The sequence below is a fragment of the Myxocyprinus asiaticus genome, chromosome 22 (assembly GCF_019703515.2).
Source record: "Myxocyprinus asiaticus isolate MX2 ecotype Aquarium Trade chromosome 22, UBuf_Myxa_2, whole genome shotgun sequence".
NCBI lineage: Eukaryota > Metazoa > Chordata > Actinopteri > Cypriniformes > Catostomidae > Myxocyprinus > Myxocyprinus asiaticus.
This window is the reverse complement of record NC_059365.1, coordinates 43,127,073-43,149,311: the sequence shown is the minus strand read 5'-3', so window position 1 is coordinate 43,149,311 and position 22,239 is coordinate 43,127,073. Positions and strand designations below refer to the sequence as shown.

At 41.8% G+C, this 22,239-nt stretch overlaps 1 protein-coding gene across 2 annotated transcripts in view; it reads right to left on the bottom strand.

Annotated features, from left to right (window-relative positions):
• Positions 1-22,239, bottom strand: part of LOC127413306 (short transient receptor potential channel 3-like) — a 112,703-nt gene that overhangs the window by 35,121 nt on the left and 55,343 nt on the right. For both annotated transcript variants that reach the window (XM_051650323.1, XM_051650324.1), the window contains exon 6: positions 14,093-14,309. In XM_051650323.1, the coding sequence (XP_051506283.1) occupies positions 14,093-14,309 (217 nt within the window). The remainder of the gene's footprint in view (positions 1-14,092; positions 14,310-22,239) is intronic.

Here is a 22,239-nt window from a genome sequence, read left to right as displayed (position 1 = left end):
GTTTCCAGTCTTGTTTGCTTATTTGTTCCAGTCGGTCAGTGTCATCAAGTCAGTCTTGTCTGTGTTTGTTCTTGTCTCAAGTTGGTCCTGTTCCCGGTTCATTCCCCCATCCCTGCCTGGTCTGGTTGGTCCTGGGTTAAGTTCTTCTCCAGCCTGGATTATATTGTTCCCCTATGGGGTAGTTTATGTTTGTTTTCCTACAGCAGCAGTGCCCCTCACTGTCCGGAAGATGAAGAGGAGAAGGGCACCTACTCCTCAGTTGCCATTCACGGAGGCCGTTCCCCTGCTGCTGCCGGTGCTCACGCCTGCCACGGTCAACGAGCCAGCACCCACGCCTGCCATGGTCAACTGCCAATTCTTGAAACCTCATCCGTCCTAATGCCAGCATCCTCGGTCACGAAGGCCGTTCCCACAGCAGTGCTCCCGGCCGCTCCTCAAGACGCTCTCTGACACCCAAAGGTTCTCTCGCAAGCACTACAGATTGTGTAGCACTGCACATGCAGCATTGCTGTCATTGTTATCATTTTTGCAAGTAAAGAGCACACCTCCGCTTTATTGGTGAATGTCCCAATAAAGCACTTCTTCCAAATGTTGACTTATTTTGCACTCTGCGATAACACGTTGAACCTCATAATATTAAATGAATGCTTGTGTCTTCACTAATCTTGGAAGCTTTTATATCACACCTGATTATGGAAGCAGATTGTGTAAAAGAAAAAGATCGTTCTGCACAAAATTATTGTAAAAACAATATGTAAATATTGTTGTAAAAATTGTTGTTAGGGGGTTACCTCCCCCACCCCATGGAATCTACGCCCCTGTACCAATAGCTTCAACATGCATTTGATATGCATTTTGAACAAACACAGTTATGGTTCCCAGTTCTCTTGTTGTCTATATTGGTTATAATGGTCATAAACCTCTTTCTTGATTTTAAAGAAATTATACAAGTGAAGAAAGGTGTGGTGGTTTTTCTCACTGTAGCAACTCATAATGTAATAACAAAGCATAATGTAATAACAAAGCATATTGTAATAAGTATTACATTATTAATGTAATAAAATGTTCATAAAGTAATAATTTTCTCAAAAAGTAATACAATCTTGAGCTCATAATGTAACAACGGTTTTTACATTATGAGAAATGTTTTACATTATGAACTCATTATGTATTATAAAATGTAATAATTTTGTCATATTGTAATAATTTACCAAACAAAACAATAGTATCCTTTTTAAGGTATAAAAAACATTGGTATTCCTATACAGTGCATTTTTAAAAACTAAATCTAGTCTTAAACTACACACGAAATGCACCAGATTTAAGTATTCATGCATTGATTAGTGTTAATATTATTATTTTTATTATTACTGTACATTACTTCTAATATATATGCAGTACATAAGCCAAAGACACTTGTAGTCTTCAGTTAAAAGAGGATATTAAATGCTTTTCAATTTGACAACGAAAAGGTATACATAATGATAAATGAAAAATAGAGAGCGATAACAACACTGTGTACAAAGTAAAGCCTACGTTGTAAAAAAATAAGTATCAATATGATGTCATCATGAGCAACAACTTGCTACAAATAAATAAGTAAATCGTTTAGCTAAGTTTTCAATGGCAGCTATTGGTGCTTCTCTTTCTCTCTCTCTCTCTCTCTCTCTCTCTCTCTCTCTCTCTCTCTCTCTCTATATATATATATATATACAGTACTGTGCAAAAGTTTTAGGCACATAAGATGTTTCACAAAATCTTTTGTCTTAAGATGGTTATTTATATCTTCAGCTTTAGTGTGTCAGTAGGAAAAATACATTTTAGACTCCCAAACATTACTTTCGCAAATATAAAAGATTAGAATAGAAGAACAGGGTGCTCTGCAAGAGATGGCATTGCCCCCACAGAGCCCCCCACTGAACATTGAGTCAGTCTGGTATTACATGAAGAGACAGAAGCAATTGAGACAGCTAAATAGATAGAAGAACTGTGGGGAATTCTCCAAGAAGCTTGGTACATCCTAACTGCCAACAACCAAAAAAAACTGTGTCCAGGTGTACCTAGGAGAATTTGGGCTGTTTTAAAGGCAAAGGTGGACACACCAAATATTGATTTAGCTTTTTTATGTTAACTGGACTTTGTATGATGTTAATTGATAAATAATAATTATCTAATTATTATTAGATTTCAGCACAAACTTCCAAGAGTTGTTAGAGAGTAGCACAACTTCTTATAGTAAAAGAAAAAAATATATATATACTTTTTCAAAACCAGTAACTTTAAAAAATAATAGTAATAATATAAGTAAATAAATAACACTGGGACAGTTCAACCAGCCACCAATCAAAAACAAATAAATCCACAAGTTTATGTTGCATCTACGGTACAAGAATTCACCCTACAGGCTAAAACATTTCTGAGAGTGCTGAAGAAAAACAAGAAGTATACTGGGAAATCTTTTGCAGAGAATAATCACCTTCTGTACATCTTCAGACCGAACACATTACAGTCCAACCTTATATTCAAAGAAAAATAATATTGTATGTTGAAATGCAATAAATGTTAGTATATTCTTAAGTACTGCAATCTGACTCAGTCTGTAAATGGAAAAATCTAGCATATTAACTCAAATATTAAAGAATGTTGCAAAGTGTGCCATTTATTTCTTCCAGAAGATGTCCTTGATGGTAAACCACCCAAAGAACACGTCTTCCTACAATCCACACCCACATCCATCGAATATGCTGACCAAAAAGCTCCTTGAGTTTTTGAGCACAGTCACTGTGTGTCCAGCTCTTTTGTACAGTCTCTCACGTCTCTCGTGTATGCGCCTAAGAACTTGTCACCTAACGTAACCTCAGAAACATTTAGCCAATAATGTTCTTAGCTCTATAGTTAGCTAAAAAAAAATTAAAAGCTTCTCTACAGAGAAGCATATCACTAAAATTATAAATGCATTATACAACAAGTATTTATGAATGATTATATCTCAACAATGATTAGAAACTTAATAATTACATATTAGAAAGCGGAAACTTTATTTTTTAATTTAGTGCACAAAACATCAAATGTGTTTCTGGGTCAAAGTGACTCAAAATGATGGAGCAGGTCATAATAACAAAATTAGTACAAATTTTATAAAAATGTTTGAGTTCAAAATGTAGCCTAATAAGCCTACATTTTCCTTAATGTAATTACCTATTTAAAAAATAAAAATAAATAAATAAATAAATAAAAATATATATATATATGTGTATGTATGTACGTATATATATATATATATATATATATATATATATATATATATATATATATATATATATATATATATATATATACACTATATTGCCAAAAGTATTCGCTCATCTGCCTTTAGACGCATATGAACTTAAGTGACATCCCATTCTTAATCCATAGGGTTTAATATGACGTCGGCCCACCCTTTGCAGCTATAACAGCTTCAACTCTTCTGGGAAGGCTTTCCACAAGGTTTAGGAGTGTGTTTATGGGAATTTTTGACCATTCTTCCAGAAGCGCATTTGTGAGGTCAGACACTGATGTTGGACGAGAAGGCCTGGCTCGCAGTCTTCACTCTAATTCATCCCAAAGGTGCTCTGTCGAGTTGAGGTCAGGACTCTGTGCAGGCCAGTCAAGTTCTTCCACACCAAACTCGCTCATCCATGTCTTTATGGACCTTGCTTTGTGCACTGGTGCGCAGTCATGTTGGAACAGGAAGGGGCCATCCCCAAACTGTTCCCACAAATTTGGGAGCATGGAATTGTCCAAAATCTCTTGGTATGCTGAAGCATTCAGAGTTCCTTTCACTGGAACTAAGGGGCCAAGCCCAGCTCCTGAAAAACAACCCCACACCATAATCCCCCCTCCACCAAACTTCACAGTTGGCACAATGCAGTCAGACAAGTACCGTTCTCCTGGCAACCGCCAAACCCAGACTCGTCCATCAGATTGCCAGATGGAGAAGCGTGATTCGTCACTCCAGAGAATGCGTCTCCACTGCTCTAGAGTCCAGTGGCGGCGTGCTTTACACCACTGCATCCGACGCTTTGCATTGCACTTGGGGATGTACGGCTTGGATGCAGCTGCTCGGCCATGGAAACCCATTCCATGAAGCTCTCTACGCACTGTTCTTGAGCTAATCTGAAGGCCACATGAACTTTGGAGGTCTGTAGCGATTGACTCTGCAGAAAGTTGGCGACCTCTGCGCACTATGCGCCTCAGCATCCACTGACCCCGCTCTGTCATTTTACGTGGCCTGTCATTGCTGTCATTCCCAATCGCTTCCACTTTGTTATAATACCACTGAAGTTGACTGTGGAATATTTAGTAGCGAGGAAATTTCATGACTGGACTTGTTGCACAGGTGGCATCCTATCACAGTACCACGCTGGAATTCACTGAGCTCCTGAGAGCGGCCCATTCTTTCACAAATGTTTGTAGAAGCAGTCTGCATGCCTAGGTGCTTCATTTTATACACCTGTGGCCATGGAAGTGATTGGAACACCTGAATTCAATTATTTGGATGGGTGAGCGAATACTTTTGGCAATATAGTGTATATATATATATATATATATAATTAAGTTTTGTGCTCATAACTTTGTGTTGAGAGACAATTATTATATTGTAAACATTGTTTCACTTATACATTATGTGCTGCTATTACATTTTGAACTGTGATTACATTTTAAGCTGCTACAGTGTGTTTATAGTGTAATAAATGTATCATACAATAACCTATTACATTATGTGAAAAACATTATAACATTATGAGCTCAAGATTTTTTTACGTTTTGAGAAAATTATTACATTATGAACATTTTATTATGAATGTGAGGAACAGCTTGCTACAAATAAATAAGTAAATAATTTGGCACCAAAAAATGAGGCCACATGTAAAAAGAGGTGCACTAATAGCTGCCATTGAAAACTTAGTTAAATGATTTATTTATTTATTACATAATTTTGTGAAGTCGTAGAAGTACACCAAAAATCGTGCAAACGCCTTCGTGCATTTTTAAGATATGAGCAATCAAACTGTCACATCCCTTCATCTCACCTTTCCTTCATGTTCATACACTTTTACTTTCATGGACCTTAATGTTGTAGTTGTTCCCCACACTACATTCCCAGCAAGCACCATCATCATTAGTTTCACCTGTTTTCCACCAGTGTTCACAGCTGTTCCTCGTGTTGTTAATTCCTATGCCTGTATATATTCCCTTGTGTTTCCTCACTCGTTGTCTAGTCTTGTCCATTGTAGCATTTAGATAAATAGTTCCTTTGTTCATCAAGCCTTGTTTTATTTGTATATTCATCTTCTTCATTAAATTCTGCATTTGGGTTGACTAACTTCTTTCTCTCTCCTTGTCCATTGCTGACAGAAGACTAGACCTTCAAAAATGAACCCAGCATGACCCAATTACCTGCAACAACCCCACGATGCTTACAAGCAATTTATGCAGCCTTTTAGGGTTGTTGTTCGTCGGATTCAACATGCACTGGATCCCATTGTGAGAGTTCCTGTTATCACCTCTCCATCATTGGTCAGTGCTACCAGAACTACAGTGGCCTACTCTGTTAACTCCTCTCCTGACCCTCTGGTTCAACTTCCTTACATTTTACATTTTTACATTTACATTTATTCTTTTGGCAGACGCTTTTATCCAAAGCGACTTACAAAAGAGGAAAACATAAGCGAATCATCTCAGTGGTATGAAAAGTGCCATATTACAAAGTTTCACTAGCATCAGAATAGTATTCAAAACAGCATAACGTGCAACAGGAATTTAAAAAAAAATTTTTTATGACTGGTTAAGTGCTCATGGAAAAGATGTGTTTTTAGTCGTTTTTTGAAGACAGAGAGTGAGTCAGCTTCAAGGATGGAGTTGGGAAGGTCATTTCACCAACGTGGTATGATGAAGCTGAAAGTCCGGGAAAGTGTTTTGGTGCCTCTTTGTGTTGGTACAACAAGGCAACGTTCCTTAGCCGACTGCAGGCTTGTAGTGGGCTCGTAGCTCTGCAGAAATTATTTTAGGTATGCTGGAGCAGACCCAGTGACTGTTCTGTATGCCAGCATCAGAGCCTTACAATCCACTGGCCGCTCCGACTTTTCCAGTTCTGCCGAGGAGTGCCATGGATTACTCCTTCAGTGTCTTCTCCTGTTCCAGAGTTCTCCACACAGTTTTCCCACAGAGCGAGCGATGATCGCTTATCATTTCCCGTTTGACCAGAGATGCTTTGAAATGGGGGTCTGCAATCTGGTGGCGAGGAGGTAAAGTAACTCAATCCTTTGATGCCTTCATCACCCACTTTCGGGAGGTCTTCGAGCTCCCAATGTGGTCCAACAATGCTGCAGTTCCCTTGGAGGAGTTTTACGAGCCAACGCCCACGCCTGCCACGGTCAATGAGCCAACGCCCACACCTGCCATGGTCCCAGAGCTAGCGTAGCAAGTCTTGTCTGTCCCAGAGCTAGCGTTGCAAGCCTGCTCCAACCCTAGAGGAATTTTCGGGGTGGGGGGGCTACTCTGGTTCCAGTGGTCTCCAAGCTCCCCTCAATGGAGACCACTTTCTCCCCAGCCTCGGTAGTCCTGGAGACTTCCTTCATTGAGCCTCCAATTGCTCTGCCTTACGAGTCTACCACAGCAGCGCTCATGGCCACAGAGGTCATTCCCTGGTCGCGTTGCTTTATACTCTCAAAGATATCATTTGTGAGGCAAAAACATGTGTGAAAAACACACTGTGTAAAGGTGGAGCCAGGGTTGCACTGAAGCTTCACTCCATAGACTCCATACATTCGGCAGCGCTTGCACAAGTCCTGTAGGCTCCTTAAACATCAGTCAGTTTGACACATTAATAGCTCTACTACGCCTTTCTCTCCTTGATAAACAATGTAGACTCACATGCCGATACCGAAGTGAATGAACAACATGTCCCTCTCGTTCAGTCGGTCAGTACATGTACAAGGTCACTCAGATTGTTTACAAATGAGAAGTTTCACAACTCACTAGTGCCGCTTCTTCAGAGCCCTTCCCGCTCCATTTCTGTCAGACACAGAATCACTGCGCATATGCTGCTGTAGCCAAGCACGCGACTGGCTGTAGCTGTAATCAATCAAGCGATCTGCCTCAGTAGAAATGCAATACCCAAGCATGTGATTGGTCGTTGCTGTAATAAATCATGTGGTAGTCAAGCATGCATTTAAAGTCCTTTTCTCTGCTTTTTTAGAGAATTTTCATAGCGCTACAGAGACAGTGTTTACAGTTTTCAAGAAAATGTACTTATGAATGGCTTAATTAAAGTTGTCTGCATATTAAGCTGGGATAGGAGAAAGTGTTTTAACACAGAAAAAGTTACATAATTCAGCTTTAACTAATGCCTGCAGATTATGATTTTATGATTTAAGGCAGTTTGTAAAAGAATGTGAATTCAAGGGCCTTAAAGTTTCTTCAGCTAATGTGTTGCAAAACATGTTCTTACATAAAATTTTATGAAGTAACATGCAGTCAGTGTGGGTGAACTCATTGAACCACAAACTAAATGGGAAAATGTTCTAAACCCAATCCAATCTGCAGTTACCCCTCTCAATGATGCATTGCTGTTGAAAAAACCTTGCATTACAAGATCTGTTTCAGCCCTTCAAATGCAAAATTGATTCATAAACTTTCCATAGCTTCAAATGACTCATAGCCATTTACTGAATGGCAGAGTTTGTTTTCTTGTGTGTTCTTGAAGTGAGCCTGGAGTATGTGTTGAGAAAATGCTTTTACTAGCTATTAACTACTGGTAAAAGCAGTTAAGCTACAGTCAAGCTAAGTCTTTAAAAAAAGTAGTTAGCTACACAAGCTACTAAGAAAAATGTGCCTGAATACATTTAAGCTTTTCAAAGGGGCAATATATTTTTAAATATTCAGCTGGCTTTGAATATATAATAGATGGTATAGATTTATTTCACAACCAGAGCAGTAATTATCAGGTAGAAAAACAATAAGGATGCCAATTTGGATGACAATATTTAACTAATGAAACTAAAACAGTCAAAAACATAGTGGTGAACATCAGCATTTAACAAAACATTTTGCTATAATATTTTGCATTCTGCACAGGGATTGAAACTGTTGATTTTTTTTTTAATTACTATTATTCTCTCAAAGGACTTGATAGTATGGAATAACACAAGTTAGTGATACATTTGTTTTCTTTGGCGTAAGCCCCGTCCTATGATTCAGCACCAGGATTCTCACTCGACCATCAGATCCTGCCGGAAGGCGAAGAAGGCAGGGGAGAGGAGCTTACCCCTAGAGCAGGACAGGACCTAAACTGGTGGTGTTGGGGTGGAGGTGGATGAAAGCTGCGCGTCATACGTGCAAAAGAAGACAGCTGTGGGCCTTATGAAAAATACAGTAGGCTAGACCGTTTCATTGAAATGGATCTTCCAAATGAACTGATTCACTTTAATGAATCAGACTTCATAATGCTACGAGAGAGTAAGGGATAGTTGAGGAGAGTGTGTTTGGTTATTGCCTCGCTTCGCTAGACCATAAAGCTTATGTTATGTTACACCACTATTAAAAGTAGCTATACTGTTTTGAAAACAGCTGTGGTACAGTCATGCTACTAAATTAACTAAATTATTCAGTAGATTGACAGTAGCTCTGCTATTTTCACAATAGTGTAGCATCACAAAATGCTATATTTGTTACACTGTATTTTGAACGCAGCAATGGAGCCATCCTCTCTCTCTCATGTAGCACTGGGAAAACTAAATAATTTCAGTGAATTGAGTTCATTAACCAGAGTAAATTAACCAGTTAAAATAAATGATTCCTTTATACTTAGCACTGGGAACTTCAAGTGAGTTTAACCAAATTTAAGCATGCTTTTATTATAGTAATGTTGTAGTAACCATGGCTGTAGTAACTGTGTTTTTTTGGTTCCCTTAAAGGAGTGAACGAGATGCTACAACAGTAGCTGATGCTAAGGGAGCTGATTGCAGGTGTGACGATCTCTGAAACCCTAAACTCGAAATGTCACCAGGATTTGAAAGCGTGAACAGACGAGTTATGGGCCGTTCACACCAAACATTTTTTTTTGTTTTTTTTTGCTTGCATCTGCCCTGTATTTCCATTGTTTTCCTATGTAATCGCATGCTAGATCGATGTCTTTGACTGTTGACTGTCTTGCTGTTTCTTCAGCATCTCGTACAGGACCAGCACATTTTTTAGACACCGTGTGACCTTGAAAAGAATTTCAAGTTTCAAAAATGCATGTTGAGACACCTGTGTTCTGTTTCATTCATTGTGCTGCATCTAGCTTGTTTTTAGCTCAGGTGTCACAAAGATTAAATGTTCTGAACAAGTTACAATAAGGCAGCAAAGAAGTGACTGACACATTATTCTAGATTGTTCTGCACCAAGCAATGTTTCGGCACTTGAGGGGCCACCATATCTTGTTAAATAGGGTATGTTTACTGTTACAATACTGTTACGAATGTTGTCTATGATGCTTACATAAAGTACAACCTATTGCAACAATACTTGCTTGGAGAAGAAATTATAAAAAGAGTAAGCGATTTGGGGTTTGAGTCGGGTTCGGGCTTACAATCTGATGGTACTGTTCGGGCCGGGTCACACAGTCTCGGTAACAGGTCAGACCTGTACTTGTGAAGAAAGGGAGGAACAATCCAAGTTATAAAACCTGGCAAAGGTGTTAAGGGAAGCCCAGCTTGCAGCCAGACAGATGTCCTCTAAAGACAGCTTGATCCTTGATAGTTGGCTAATTATAGACTGATCTAAATTCTCCCAAGTATGTCAAAAATACTGGAAAAGGTAGTGTCCTCCCAACTATGTTCATTTATACAGAGAAATTGTATATATGAAGAATTTCAGTCAGGATTTAGGCCCCATCATAGTACAGACACTGCATTTATCAGAGTTACAAATGGCTTGCTCTTACCATCTGATCACGGCTGCATTTCTCTTCTTTTAGATCTTAGTGCTGCCTTCAACACCATAGATCACAAAGTTCTCCTGGATAGGCTTGAGAATTATGTTGGCATTTGTGGACAGGCATTAGCTTGGTTTAGGTTTAGGTTTATCTGACTGCAACCACTTTGTGTAAATGAGGAATTGTCAGATCAAACTAAAGTTAAATATTTAACTTTCATTTCTTTGAAACCCAACAAAATTTCACAGTTTTTCAAGTTAGCAGAGTGTATCAGTGATATCAAAGATTGGATGGCTAGAAATGTCCTTCTACTCAATTCTGACAAAACTAATTATTGGAGATACTAATTATTGGACTAATTATATTTAATAAAATACAATTTGACTCTCGATGGATGTACTATTTTTTTGGTTTCTACCATGAAGGACTTAGGTGTTATATTTGATAGCAATCTTTCCTTTAAAAATCACATTTCCAATGTTTGTAGAACAGCATTATTCAACCTTAGAAATATTGCTCAGTTACGAAACATGTTCGTTTTTTGATGCCAAAAAACTAATTCATGATTTAATTTCTCAAGACTAGATTATTGTAATGAAGATTATATTTAGAATATATTTATTTTTAAACAATATATTATGTTACAAATACAAATATAATATAAACAATCAGTAAATAAATGTTTAAAGCTGTTACTGTATGAGCGCACTGTTTTAATGCAGCGATGCAGCCATGTTTTCTGATGTCAAACAAAGGAATATACAAACTAAAAACCACATTATATGTTTGATAAAATATAAGCTGACCTTCAGTGCACCTGTTGTGATATAATCTGTCCTCCAGTGTATTTGCTGTGAAGTGTAAGATTCGATTTTTTTAACAGGGCGCATTAAAAAACTCATGCCGGGGGATCAATCAGTACAGGATAAACTCATGTGCGAAAAGGTTAATAATTACTTGAATATCCTACATACCTCAGAGACATTCCAGGTGGGGGAAGGTAGCCACATGCAAAAGCAAAGGGGGAGAGTAACTCACTCCATTCCCCCATAGGAAAGACACATAAAGCCCATAAAACAGACTTTTCTTCATTAATTTATAGACAAACTGTTCTATAAATGAACATGCATATCCCCAGGACATTGTGTATATGATTATTACTGTCTCGTATAGTGTCTTTTGTACTGTATACCATTTTATGCATGCTTTATGACAGAACCACAAGATAATGTAAAATGCTTCCTATCAAATTAATCCTTGTGTGACGCCCTGTACATTGGTGTATATCACCGCCTTATAGCATGCATTGTACGCTTGTTACCTGGTCTGACCGCGAGGTCACGGGCCGACAGTCCTCAACACATCAAGCCATGTGTAACTTCCTCGACCATAACAGAGTCAAACTAACACCGCAAGTTCATCATCATTTCTTCATTCAACACGGAAGAAATTGATTGCAACTTCAACACCATCGACTCAAGGAACCATCAAGACTTTCTCCTGAGACTGCATCTGGGAGCTCTCTCAACAGCCAAGGCATTGCAAGTATCGTACAATTACTAACTAAACAGAGGTTTAGTATAAGCTGTGAACCCCTTTGTTAACAAAGGTGCTTTAAAGTAAGAAACTGATGGTTCTTTCAGATGGTTAAATGACTCTTTTCATAGCTTCATTCCCCTGTTCTGTTCCGGTTTCATTCACTTTCACTTTTCCATTTCCCATGTATGTGTGATTTGTGTGTATGTGTTTGTTTAGATTAGTTATGTGTTTGTGATTTAGTTAAATAAAGCTTTTGTGTACATTCTTGCGAGTTGATTCTGGTCTACTTGTAAATCAAAGTCAATTTAACGATTTGATCACAACTACATGCTAAGAAAGCGTTATTCTGTGGCTACGAAAAATATCCTTTCTGAGAGTTGATAGACGATCTATACTGAGTGTTCACTGGATGAACAGATTAATTGATTGTAATATTAATTCAGCTACATCAATTTAATTCTATTAACTGATCCAAATAGTTATAATTAATTATAAAGAGTTATGATTAATTATTCATATTTCCCTTTTGAGCTACTTTGCTACACTTATTAATGTATTAATAATGTAGGAACAATCATTTATAAATTATCTCTTAACTACAAACAAATGCTTTACAAATACTTTATACCGTGTAGTTATTATAAAATGTACCTCAAGATTTACCACTGTAGCATGTATGGACTAAGAGAAACTTAAATAACAAATGTCCTACACAAAAATGAATTGCTGGGCCTCAGGAGGATAATGATCTTTAAAGCCTAATGTACCAAATATGATACATAAATAAAATAACAAAAGAAAAACGTGCAAATTATTATTGTTATTACAAATTATTTTTATAGTTTGCCTTATGGTGCTAAAAACAGTTTAACATAAATAAATAATAATTTTCTGACAATTAATTCATATGTCAGGCTTTACAGGGTTAAGTCTAGACTACAGAGTCATCTCTTCAACTAGGCATACACCTTATTTATCCATCAACTTCTAGTTATGCCACATTAGTGAGGTCTGCCAGAACCAGAAAGACTTCTCATATTCTATAATTCTGCTTTAAAGTGAATGGCATCTACACTAAAATTATTCTATATGTTTCCCTGTCTCAGCCACAGGATACATATCCTGAGGTTACCAGAGCCTGCCAGATCCAGCTCCAGTCCTGCCTGATGTCTGACTCCCAATGCTACGTGTTGCTAAGTGATGGTGACTAACTGTGCCAGCCAGATATCACTTCTGTCTACTATGATGGACACCACAAAAGATGATGCCAACTGCAATCGTAAGACATGGAACACTTCACTGGCCATTGCCTGAACTTTGGACTTAAAATGGACTTCACCGAAATGAACTGCCACAAGCTGCCAGTCGAACTGCGATGCACCTCACTGACCTCTGCCTGCATCACCTTGGTCAAAGGATGAACTACACTCTTAAAATGGAACACATACACAATAAATGAATTGCCAACTGAAGCCTTCATCAGGCAAATAACAACATAAAATGCATCTGTGTGCACTTCCGCTGTTAATCCAGGATGAACTTCAAAGACGTTAGTTATAAATCTTACAGTTCATACAAAATCTTTTTGTTTACACATTGGCCCCTAACACTTACTTAGTTGACTAACTTTGAACCATGACTTGTACACAAAATAATAATAATAATAATAATAATAATAATAATAATAATAATAATAATACTGGCATTATATTCGTGCCGTTTAACCAGAGGGGAACTGTCCCCCACAGTGAGCCTGGTTTCCCCCAAGGTTATTTTTCTCCATCTTTTGGAGTTTTGTGTTCTTTGCCACAGTCACCTTTAGCTTGCTCACTGGAGGTCTAAAATACAAATATTATTTACTTAAAATTTACAATCATGTTTTTATCAAACCACGCTCTGATGACTCTAAGGCATTACAGATATTACAGCTTTGTTTTCTGTTTAAGCATAATTTTCTGTAAAGCTGCTCTGAAATTATGTGTGTTGTGAAAAGCACTATACAAATAAAAATGACTTGACTTCATGAAATCCCAAACTGACTCAAAGATGTTGAGATCCGGGCTCTGTTGGGGTCATACCATATGTTGCAAGACTCCTTGCTCTATGTCTATTCTATTCTATTTACAAATTGAATGTTTGAAATCCTAAAGTTGATATTTCCTATTGATACACTAAAGAGAAGATGTAAAATAGTCATCTTAAAACAAATGTTTTACTGAGACATTTATGTGCCTATGACATTTGCATAGTACTGTATATAGATAAAACCAGATAGACTATTTTGATCACCATAATGTCTCAGTCCCACATTACCTAAACCTTTAAACAATTAACATTTGTGCAACGGAATGCTGTTTAAATCATACAGGGTTTTCAGACATTTTGACCAATACTTTTCAGTCGTTCGTCACTACTGTATAGGGTAAAAAAATAAAATAAATTCACACACACACACACACACACACACATATATATATATATATATTATGAGATTACCTCATGAAAAGCAATTTCTAACAAGGGTTTTCCATGATTGTGGGAATCCTTTCAATTATATCTGCAACTCTCACCAAGAGTAAAACAGTGCATTACCTGCTACCCAGACCATGATTAGTATTTCTGTCCATGTGAAGCGGGTGGTCTTGACTCTGAAGATCTGAAGTGGATGGTCAGTTACAGTCACGTTGGGAAGAGTGGTGATGCCTTCAAAGCGGTCGGACGCGTTGAACACCAGCAGACAAAGGAAGATGATGAAGGAGGCAGCATGGGCAACAAACTTCATAAAAGGACTCCGTAGTACTTTACCAAGCTGAGAAAACATGGAAAACATTTGTAGCTGGTCAAAGACTCCATAGCAAGTAAATTTGACAGATATTAGGCTAAAGAGACATTTTAGAGCATTATCAAAGTTAGTATGAGAAATCTATTTTCAGGGTACTTGCAATGTAGTTCTAATCCAAACTGCACCAAAGATAACTCTGTAGCCTGGATAAAACCTTTTAACATATTCCATAACTGCAGATACTGTAAATATACTTTACTACAAACCTGTTCAAAGCATTTCCACAGAATGACTTTTATTTGATCAAAGTAATCAAGGGTACAATTGCACTTTTCCTTCAAACTGTCCAGAATTGTCAAAACAACAGTGTTGTCAGTATATAAAGATCTACATTCAGAGTTTTGTTCGATGTTTCAACTGGTAATACTGATCATGAAATGAATCATGAAATGAAATGTTCCAAATAAATGAGCCCCTGGAAGTACCAATATTCAATGTATTTTTGCAACAAAAATGGCACACCAGTGTGCATGAGGTTTTATGATAATGACTATCACTGTGTTTGCCAAAACATTGCAGTGACCCACAGACAGATGTGACACTGTACCATCTGCCACACATCAGGCGTACAGTATATTAGGATGCGGATCACTATCTGTACTTCCATTGGTAGTATCACTGTACACTGTATCGTGTCACTGCTCATTTGCATAAAACATAATTCTTGTCAACTTTGTCATTTTCACTTAAGTCACGGGAAATTGCCAAATCTCGTTGGAAATGAATGACTTCCTGTTGCTTTGTTACTGCCAATCGCTGTATATGTGAACACCCCTTAAACCCCAACTAACTCTCTATGAATCAATTTCTTTTTTATATATACAATACTTCTGTCTCTGTATTGATCCAGGCAACATACATACTGTACAGATGTGGAGATCATAGAGGTCAGTGGAGACCAATGGAGGTAAACGGAGGACAGCAGAGTTCAGTAATGTTCAGTAGACATACCTGTAAGTGAAACTCACATACTCTAAAAACAGTACTCCAACCAATTGTAGAGAAGGTAATATAATCTCGGTTTTTGAGGATACACGGTACTGCCAATGATGACACTGCGACTGGACGCTGATCAAGTGGGCTACACATAAGTTTCTCTCATAAACACAAACAGATCTATAATGTGCACTAACAGTCACAGGCTGGGTTTCCTGATAAAGTTGCAACTCTTTTATGATCAGCTTAACTAACCTTGCTCGTTATTTTACGATGGAGCAACATCTGTATCCCAAACCAGCATGTTAATTGCTCATTGTAAAGTAGAACTTAAGTGCTTCGTTACAGCAGCTGTCTGGTCCAAAGGTGCTGATCACTTTGGCCAATATGTTTAGAGTTTGTCTTCTCAACATGAAAATAATGTGGAAATAACAAACATGGAAGTTGTTTGTAACCTTGTTGAGGCACTGACATTTATTAACTATTACAAAATTTAATTGAAGAAATAATGATGGCTTTGGTAAGACATGTATTGATGCTTAGCTTACAGAGATTAATAAAAGTGACACAAGGAATGCAAGTAAGATGAATGTATGTGATGTGCATCACATCATAAGGTGAGACTCTTACGTAGTCTAAAGTTTTGTTTCTTTGGCTGAACAATGAACAGGCTTAAAATGACAATTCAGATAAACAGGACATGATAAAGTCCAAAGTACCTCTCCTATACTCCTTTCCTCCCGATGGTGATGGAAGGACTGACATACTGCTTTCCTCCTGATGGCGATGGGAGGACTGACCTACACTATTCCAGTGTTGTGAAGGTGATGAAGGCTGGGTGGACACGTCATTGGGGTTGTCAAGTGGGCTCCTTCCTTCATCAATGTTTCGCTTACTGGGCCCACGACATCTCCAGTAGGTTCAGTAGTGTGTTCTGGTGTCCCAGAACCACCCCCTCAGCATCTGCTTAGCCTACTCACTTGGGTGACAAACTGGGGTCCTTTCTCTTGAGCCAGAGCCACTGACTATGCTCTGCCACACCCAATGTTGTCTTGATGGTCTGGCATATGACTTGTCCACTGATCCTCAGGTCCCTCTAAAGCCTTACAGTGTATGTTGCCACAAAGCCCTGACACCCTACCTCCACTGGGCAGATCTTTGCTCTCCAGCCCCACTGTTCTGCCTCTGCTGCCAGCTCTGTGCTTCGCAGCTTCTTCCTCTCAAAGGCTTCTTGCACAGCATCCTCCCAAGGGATTGTGAGCTCAAATTAGGGTGTGTGCAGAGAGTTGGATCACAGCAGCAGATCTGGCCTCAAGTTAGTAATGGCTATTTTTGATGGGATTGTAAGCCGTTGGCCCACATCCACTAGCATTTGCCAGTCCCAGGATGCCTCGAGCTGTCCAACGCTGATCCTTGGTGGGATCTTCTACTCTTTTTGTTCCCCTTCCAAGATAAATGCTACTGGCTGAGCTGGATCAGTTCTCCTGGTCGGAAAGGCATTGATGGCCATTCTCTTGTTTTTCAGAGTCAATGCCAAGCACTTGATGACTTAGTTGTGTCTCCAGGTGTACCGTCCTTGGGAGAGGCTCACTTTGCACCCAGTAAGGATGTGCTTTAATGTTGCTGGTGATGAACACAGGGGGCATAATGGATCTTCACCCTACCATTGGTTGAGATTTTGAGGATTAGAAGGACATTGTAGGTTTCATTACTGTGCGAATGAGGAAACTTATCCTGCTTGTCTCCATCTCCCACAAGTCCTTCCAGCTGATCTTCTGTTTTTTCACACTCTCTCATTTCATCCACTGGCCCTGTTTGGCTTGTGACATGGCCTTGGCACACCTTATTGACTCCTCCTGTCGGCAGACTTCAGCCACAACCAACTTCCTCCGCTCTAGTGAGGATGCCTTGTTCCAATGAGGTCGTCTTTCACTAAGCCCCAAGCCTCCTCTTCCCTGTTGGACTTGGTCCACAATGTCACCATGGCGGAGAGCAGATATTGCCCACTGTGCTGCATTCTTGATAGTCCACTTCCTTCCTGTTGTTAGGGTGTGGGCAGAAGCTCTGATCACAGTGTCTCTGGACTCTGACAGGGTCATCTCTAGCCTCACTTTGACACATTTGAATTCCTCTGTGAGGCCAGAGAGAGGTAGCTCGAGAGGCAGCTCGAGTATCACCTGACCATACAGGCCTATGCTGCTCAGGCATCGAGGGAGGCCTAACCACTTCCTCATGCAAGAGCTGATCATCCTTTCCATCTTCTCAACTCAGTGAGGGGGATGTCATATGCAAGAGCTGATCATCCTTTCCATCTTCTCAACTCAGTGAGGGGGATGTCATAGATAGTCAGTGGCCACATAAGGCGGGGTAGTAGCCCAAAATGCAGGCACCAGATTTTTAGCTTGCCAGGCAGTATAGATTGGTCGATGTTCTTCAGACCTTTGATGGTTTCTTGCCACAGTTCACGTGCTTGATCAGTGTCCTTTAGCTTCGAGTCGTACCATCTCCCAAGACTTTTGACTAGCTTCTCTGACACAGTTGTAATTGGTTCCTGATCGATAAAAAACATTTGCTCTGTGAGTTTGCCTTTGATAATAGAGATGCTTTTTGATTTGGATGGCTTGATTTTCATTCTGGCCCCATTGATGTTGTCTTGAAGATTCTCATTTAGGCGTCTGGTGCAAGGTGCTGTTGTTGTCACGGTTGTCATATTGTCAATGTAGGCCCTGATGGGTGGTAAACGGACTCCAGACTTTAACTGTTCACCACCCACTACCCACTTAGGGGCTCTTATTATCACTTCCATGGCCATGGTAAAGGCCAACGGGGAGATGGTTCACCCTGTCATTATGCCAATCTCCAGGTGGTGTCATGTGGTGGTAAAGTTTGGTGTGGTGAGACAGAGCTGCAGATCTTGAGAGTAGGCCTTGACAAGGTTTGTGATGTACTCTGGGATCCTGTAGAAGTTGAAGGATGCTCAGAGGAAGCTATGAGGGACAGATCCGAACACATTGGCAAGGTCAAGAAAAATGACATGGAGGTCACGCTTCTCTCATTTAGCAGTATGGATTTGGTGCCAAATAATGCTGGTGTGTTCAAGACATCCAGAGAACCCTGGGATCCCAGCTTTTTGGACTGTTGTATCCACAAGGCTGTTTCTCTCCAGATAGCTGGTTATCCTCTGAGCTACCACACTGAAGAAAATCTTTCCCTCCACATTGAGGAGACTGATGGAGCGGAATTGGCTGATATCTGTGGACTCCTTCGGAATCAGGACTCATCCTGCTCTGCGCCATGCTATTGGTATGATTCCTTTCTCCCACACCACTTTCAGTAGCTTCCACAGGAAGCGTAGAACATCAGGAGCACACTTGTAGAGTCGGTATGGAACACCATTAGGCCCTGGGGCTGATTCTCCACTTCCCTCTAATTTGGAGGGCTGACGTCCATCTGGTGATCTGGTTGTTCAATTGGTAGGATGTCCGATGGAATAGCTGCCTAACTCTGCCTCTTCTCGTCAGCATACGTTCTTTCCAGATGTTCCTCCAGCTACTGCTTTAATATCTTCAGGTTTCCTCTCTTTGGTGAAAAGTGATTTCACAAATTTAAAGGGGTCCTTGAAGAAACATGATCTTGCTACATTCTGCAGGTTTTCTGCTCGTCTCAGGGCTGTCAACCTATTTTAGATGTGTCCCTGGAGTATGTTGATGCCCTCCTTCTCACATTCAGAGGACTTCCTCCATTGCTTCTTGAGCTGCCTCCTCTCACGGATCAGGTGTTTAATTTCCTGTAGATATCTAGACTTGCTTTCCAACACTGCTGCTTTCTCCTTTTTGTCCCTAATTCCATATTGTTCTGCTCTGTAGCCATAGATGATGTCCCCTTTCAAAAATAAATCTTTCTTTCATTTGTGCCTCTCATCCCTTCTAGGACACTGGTCAGGTCTGCGTTTATGGTCTCCCATTCTTTCTTTGCTGAGGCTCCAGGCCAATTCACCCGAGGCTTGATTCCACTGATCTTCTTCTCCCTTGCAAATTTCCACGGCTGGACGGGCTCAATACATTCTTCTGCAACAGTCAATGTGCTTGAGTCTTCTTCCTCAGGGGGGCTGATGCTGAGAATCCAGTTGCTGAACTTCACTCAACTTACTTGATTTACTTCTCATGAAGTAGGTCCCTGTTCTCCCTCTCTCAAGCACCTTTTCCAGATGTTTCTTAACTCCAGCCACATGAACAGATCTGAAGCCTTTTCTCGGATGCTGTTGATGTGCAGGGTTCTTTTTGAGCATTTATGTTCCTCATGGTCTTTTCTGTTCCTGGGTCTATAAACATGTTATCAATCCGTGAGTCTTCTTCTGTCACAGACTCTAGGGGTATTCTCTCTTTAGTTCTGTCTGTAACCACTAATGGGTGTCTCCAAAATACTGATTAGTATTAGATCCTGCCAACAAGGGTAGCTAGCCCATGCCTGCCCCAGGTGGGGTCTGTTACCTCCTGTCTTTCCAGCAGTCACATGGTTCCCTATCTGTCACTCACTCGACGTTGGTGTCGATGTAGTGACACTAGGGGTCACTCTTGGGAGCCTGAGACACCTCTGGTCTTGATAAAAGACCAATGAATATTTGCATGCCACTCCCCCCAAACTTACGGGTATAAAAGGAGCTGGTATGCAACCACTCATTCAGATTTTCTCTTCGGAGCCGAACGGTCATGCTCATTGAGCTGAATACTATTGTTCATACACCTCTGCTGGATCTGACGGCGCATTTCAGTGGCTTCTCCCCCCTCTGCACTGGTGCACTGCAGAGAATGCCCCTGGGCGCTTCGGCAGAAAAACTAGAAAGTATATTTTCTGAAAGAACATTTTTCCCCTCTAAAAGAGTATATATTTCTCTAAAAGAGCGCATACACGGAACGTCTTTTTAAAGACGCGTCTTTTTAAAGATGCTTTTCCGATTGTGTGTTATTCCTGGTTGTGCTCGTAATCTCTCGCCTTCTAACGGTCACTATCACTGTCTTTCATGTCTGGGCACTGCTCACGCGGAGACAGCGTTCGTGGATGGTCATGTTCTCATTGCGAGAATATGTCCATGGCAACATTGCGGTCGCGGCTCGCCTTCGAGAAAGCGAGCCACCCCAGAGGCTCCCGCCTCGGTCCTTTTACCCACGGGTTTGAGGCCAGCGCGGCTAGCACTGGGGGCGATTTGGGGACCCCAATGGGACCGCCTTCGCCGGGTATCCCCCCGCGGACCTCCCATTCCCTAGCACGCTCATCTGCCCCGATCGGGTTTCCGGGTGAGTCCGCTGGCTCGTCTCACGGCGAGTTCGACCTCTTATTCGGAGCCCGTGAAAGTGATGAGCTCTCGAGCGCAGGATCAGAGAGCGGGCTCATCCAGTCGGAAGCCTCAGCTGGGCTCCTCCCTTCGGGGTCGATCGCCCACTCACAGGCTGACGCGGAGATGACGACATGCTTTCCCGGGCAGCGGCGAGCGTCGGTTAGAGTGGATTTCACCGCTCTTCCCTGAACCCTCGCGGCTCGGTGATTGGTTCCTGGGCTCGCGGCGCCGCTGAAAGCCACGCCCCGCCCCCGTTCCTTTCTTCCCGGAAGTGCATGAAGAGCTGACAAGGTCGCGGGAGGCACTTTTTACTGCCCGGTCCCGATCTTTCAGCTTCCCCGCCCTCACTACCCTCGATGGTGGGGCAGCCAAGGGTTATTCGGCAATCCCCCGGTGGATAAAGGCACTCATGGTGCACCTATGCCTGCAGAGTGCCACCACCTGGCGCAGGTGCCCAAAGCCCCCGTCCAAGGCCTGTAGGTTTACGTCGTCTCTGACGGCCAAGGCCTAAGGTGCCGCTGGACAAGCCGCCTCCGCCCTGCACGCCATGGCTCTCCTGCAAGTCCGCCAAGGCGCTATAGGAACTGCACAAGGGTAGTTCCACCCCGGGATTGATGCAGGAACTGCGCTCGGCGACTGACCTCGCTCTCTGAGCGACGGAGGTCACGGCACGGTCTCTCGGGCAGACGATGGCCACACTAGTGGTCCAGGAGCGCCACCTTTGGCTCAACTTGGTCGAGATGGGTGAGGCCGACAAGAAACGATTCCTTGCTGCCCCCATTTCCCAGGCGGGCCTATTCGGCGACACCGTCGAGGACTTTGCCCAGCAGTTCTCGATGGTAGAGCAGTAGATGGATGCTAGCCGGCATATCCTGCCCCGGCGCGGCTCAAGATCCCACACCCCAGCTACTCATCGCCAAGGGCGTCCCCCTGCGGTGACTGCACCGGATCCGCCGCAGCCTGCACCTTCGGCCCGGCCCCGGCGTGGAGCCCACCACAGGAAGCAGATGCCACCCGTCTCGCAGCCGCCCAGAACCCGTGAAAGGCTTCAAAGCGCCCTTGAGACGGGCGACCCAGGGACAACGAAACCCGCTGCTCTGGAGCTGGTAAGCAGATCTTCAGCTTTTTGTTACCTTTTGCATTTAATTGCGCTGCATGCCCAAGTGGCTGCAGTACTCAAGAGCTCAGCGAGAGTGGTTTCCTTGTTCCCTGGGTCACGTATCCGGTGTGTACGGCTGGCATCACGACCACCGTCCACCACTCCATTTGGCAGGTTGGCGCTCCAGCGGCGGTCTCCCGCCCTGAGCGCCCAGCTGTGGCACAAATCCACCCACGATGTGACAGTCTCCACGGGTCACGAGGACAGGCCTCTTCCTCCACCGTCCCAGGCTGTTCCGGGGGTGGTCACAAGGAGCCAGGTAAGTGCTTCGATGTCCTCGGACTCAGCACGGCCACGACGTAGTGTGGCACCTTGAGCTCCGCCTTGCCACGAGACCCCATCTGCCGGTACATCCAATGACGTTGTCCCTTTGGTCCCCCTTGCGCGAAACTTGGACGCATGGCTTGCGCCTTCCAATCCGTCACAAGGGCTGGTCCGGACCGTCCGACTCGGCTGCGCGATTCACT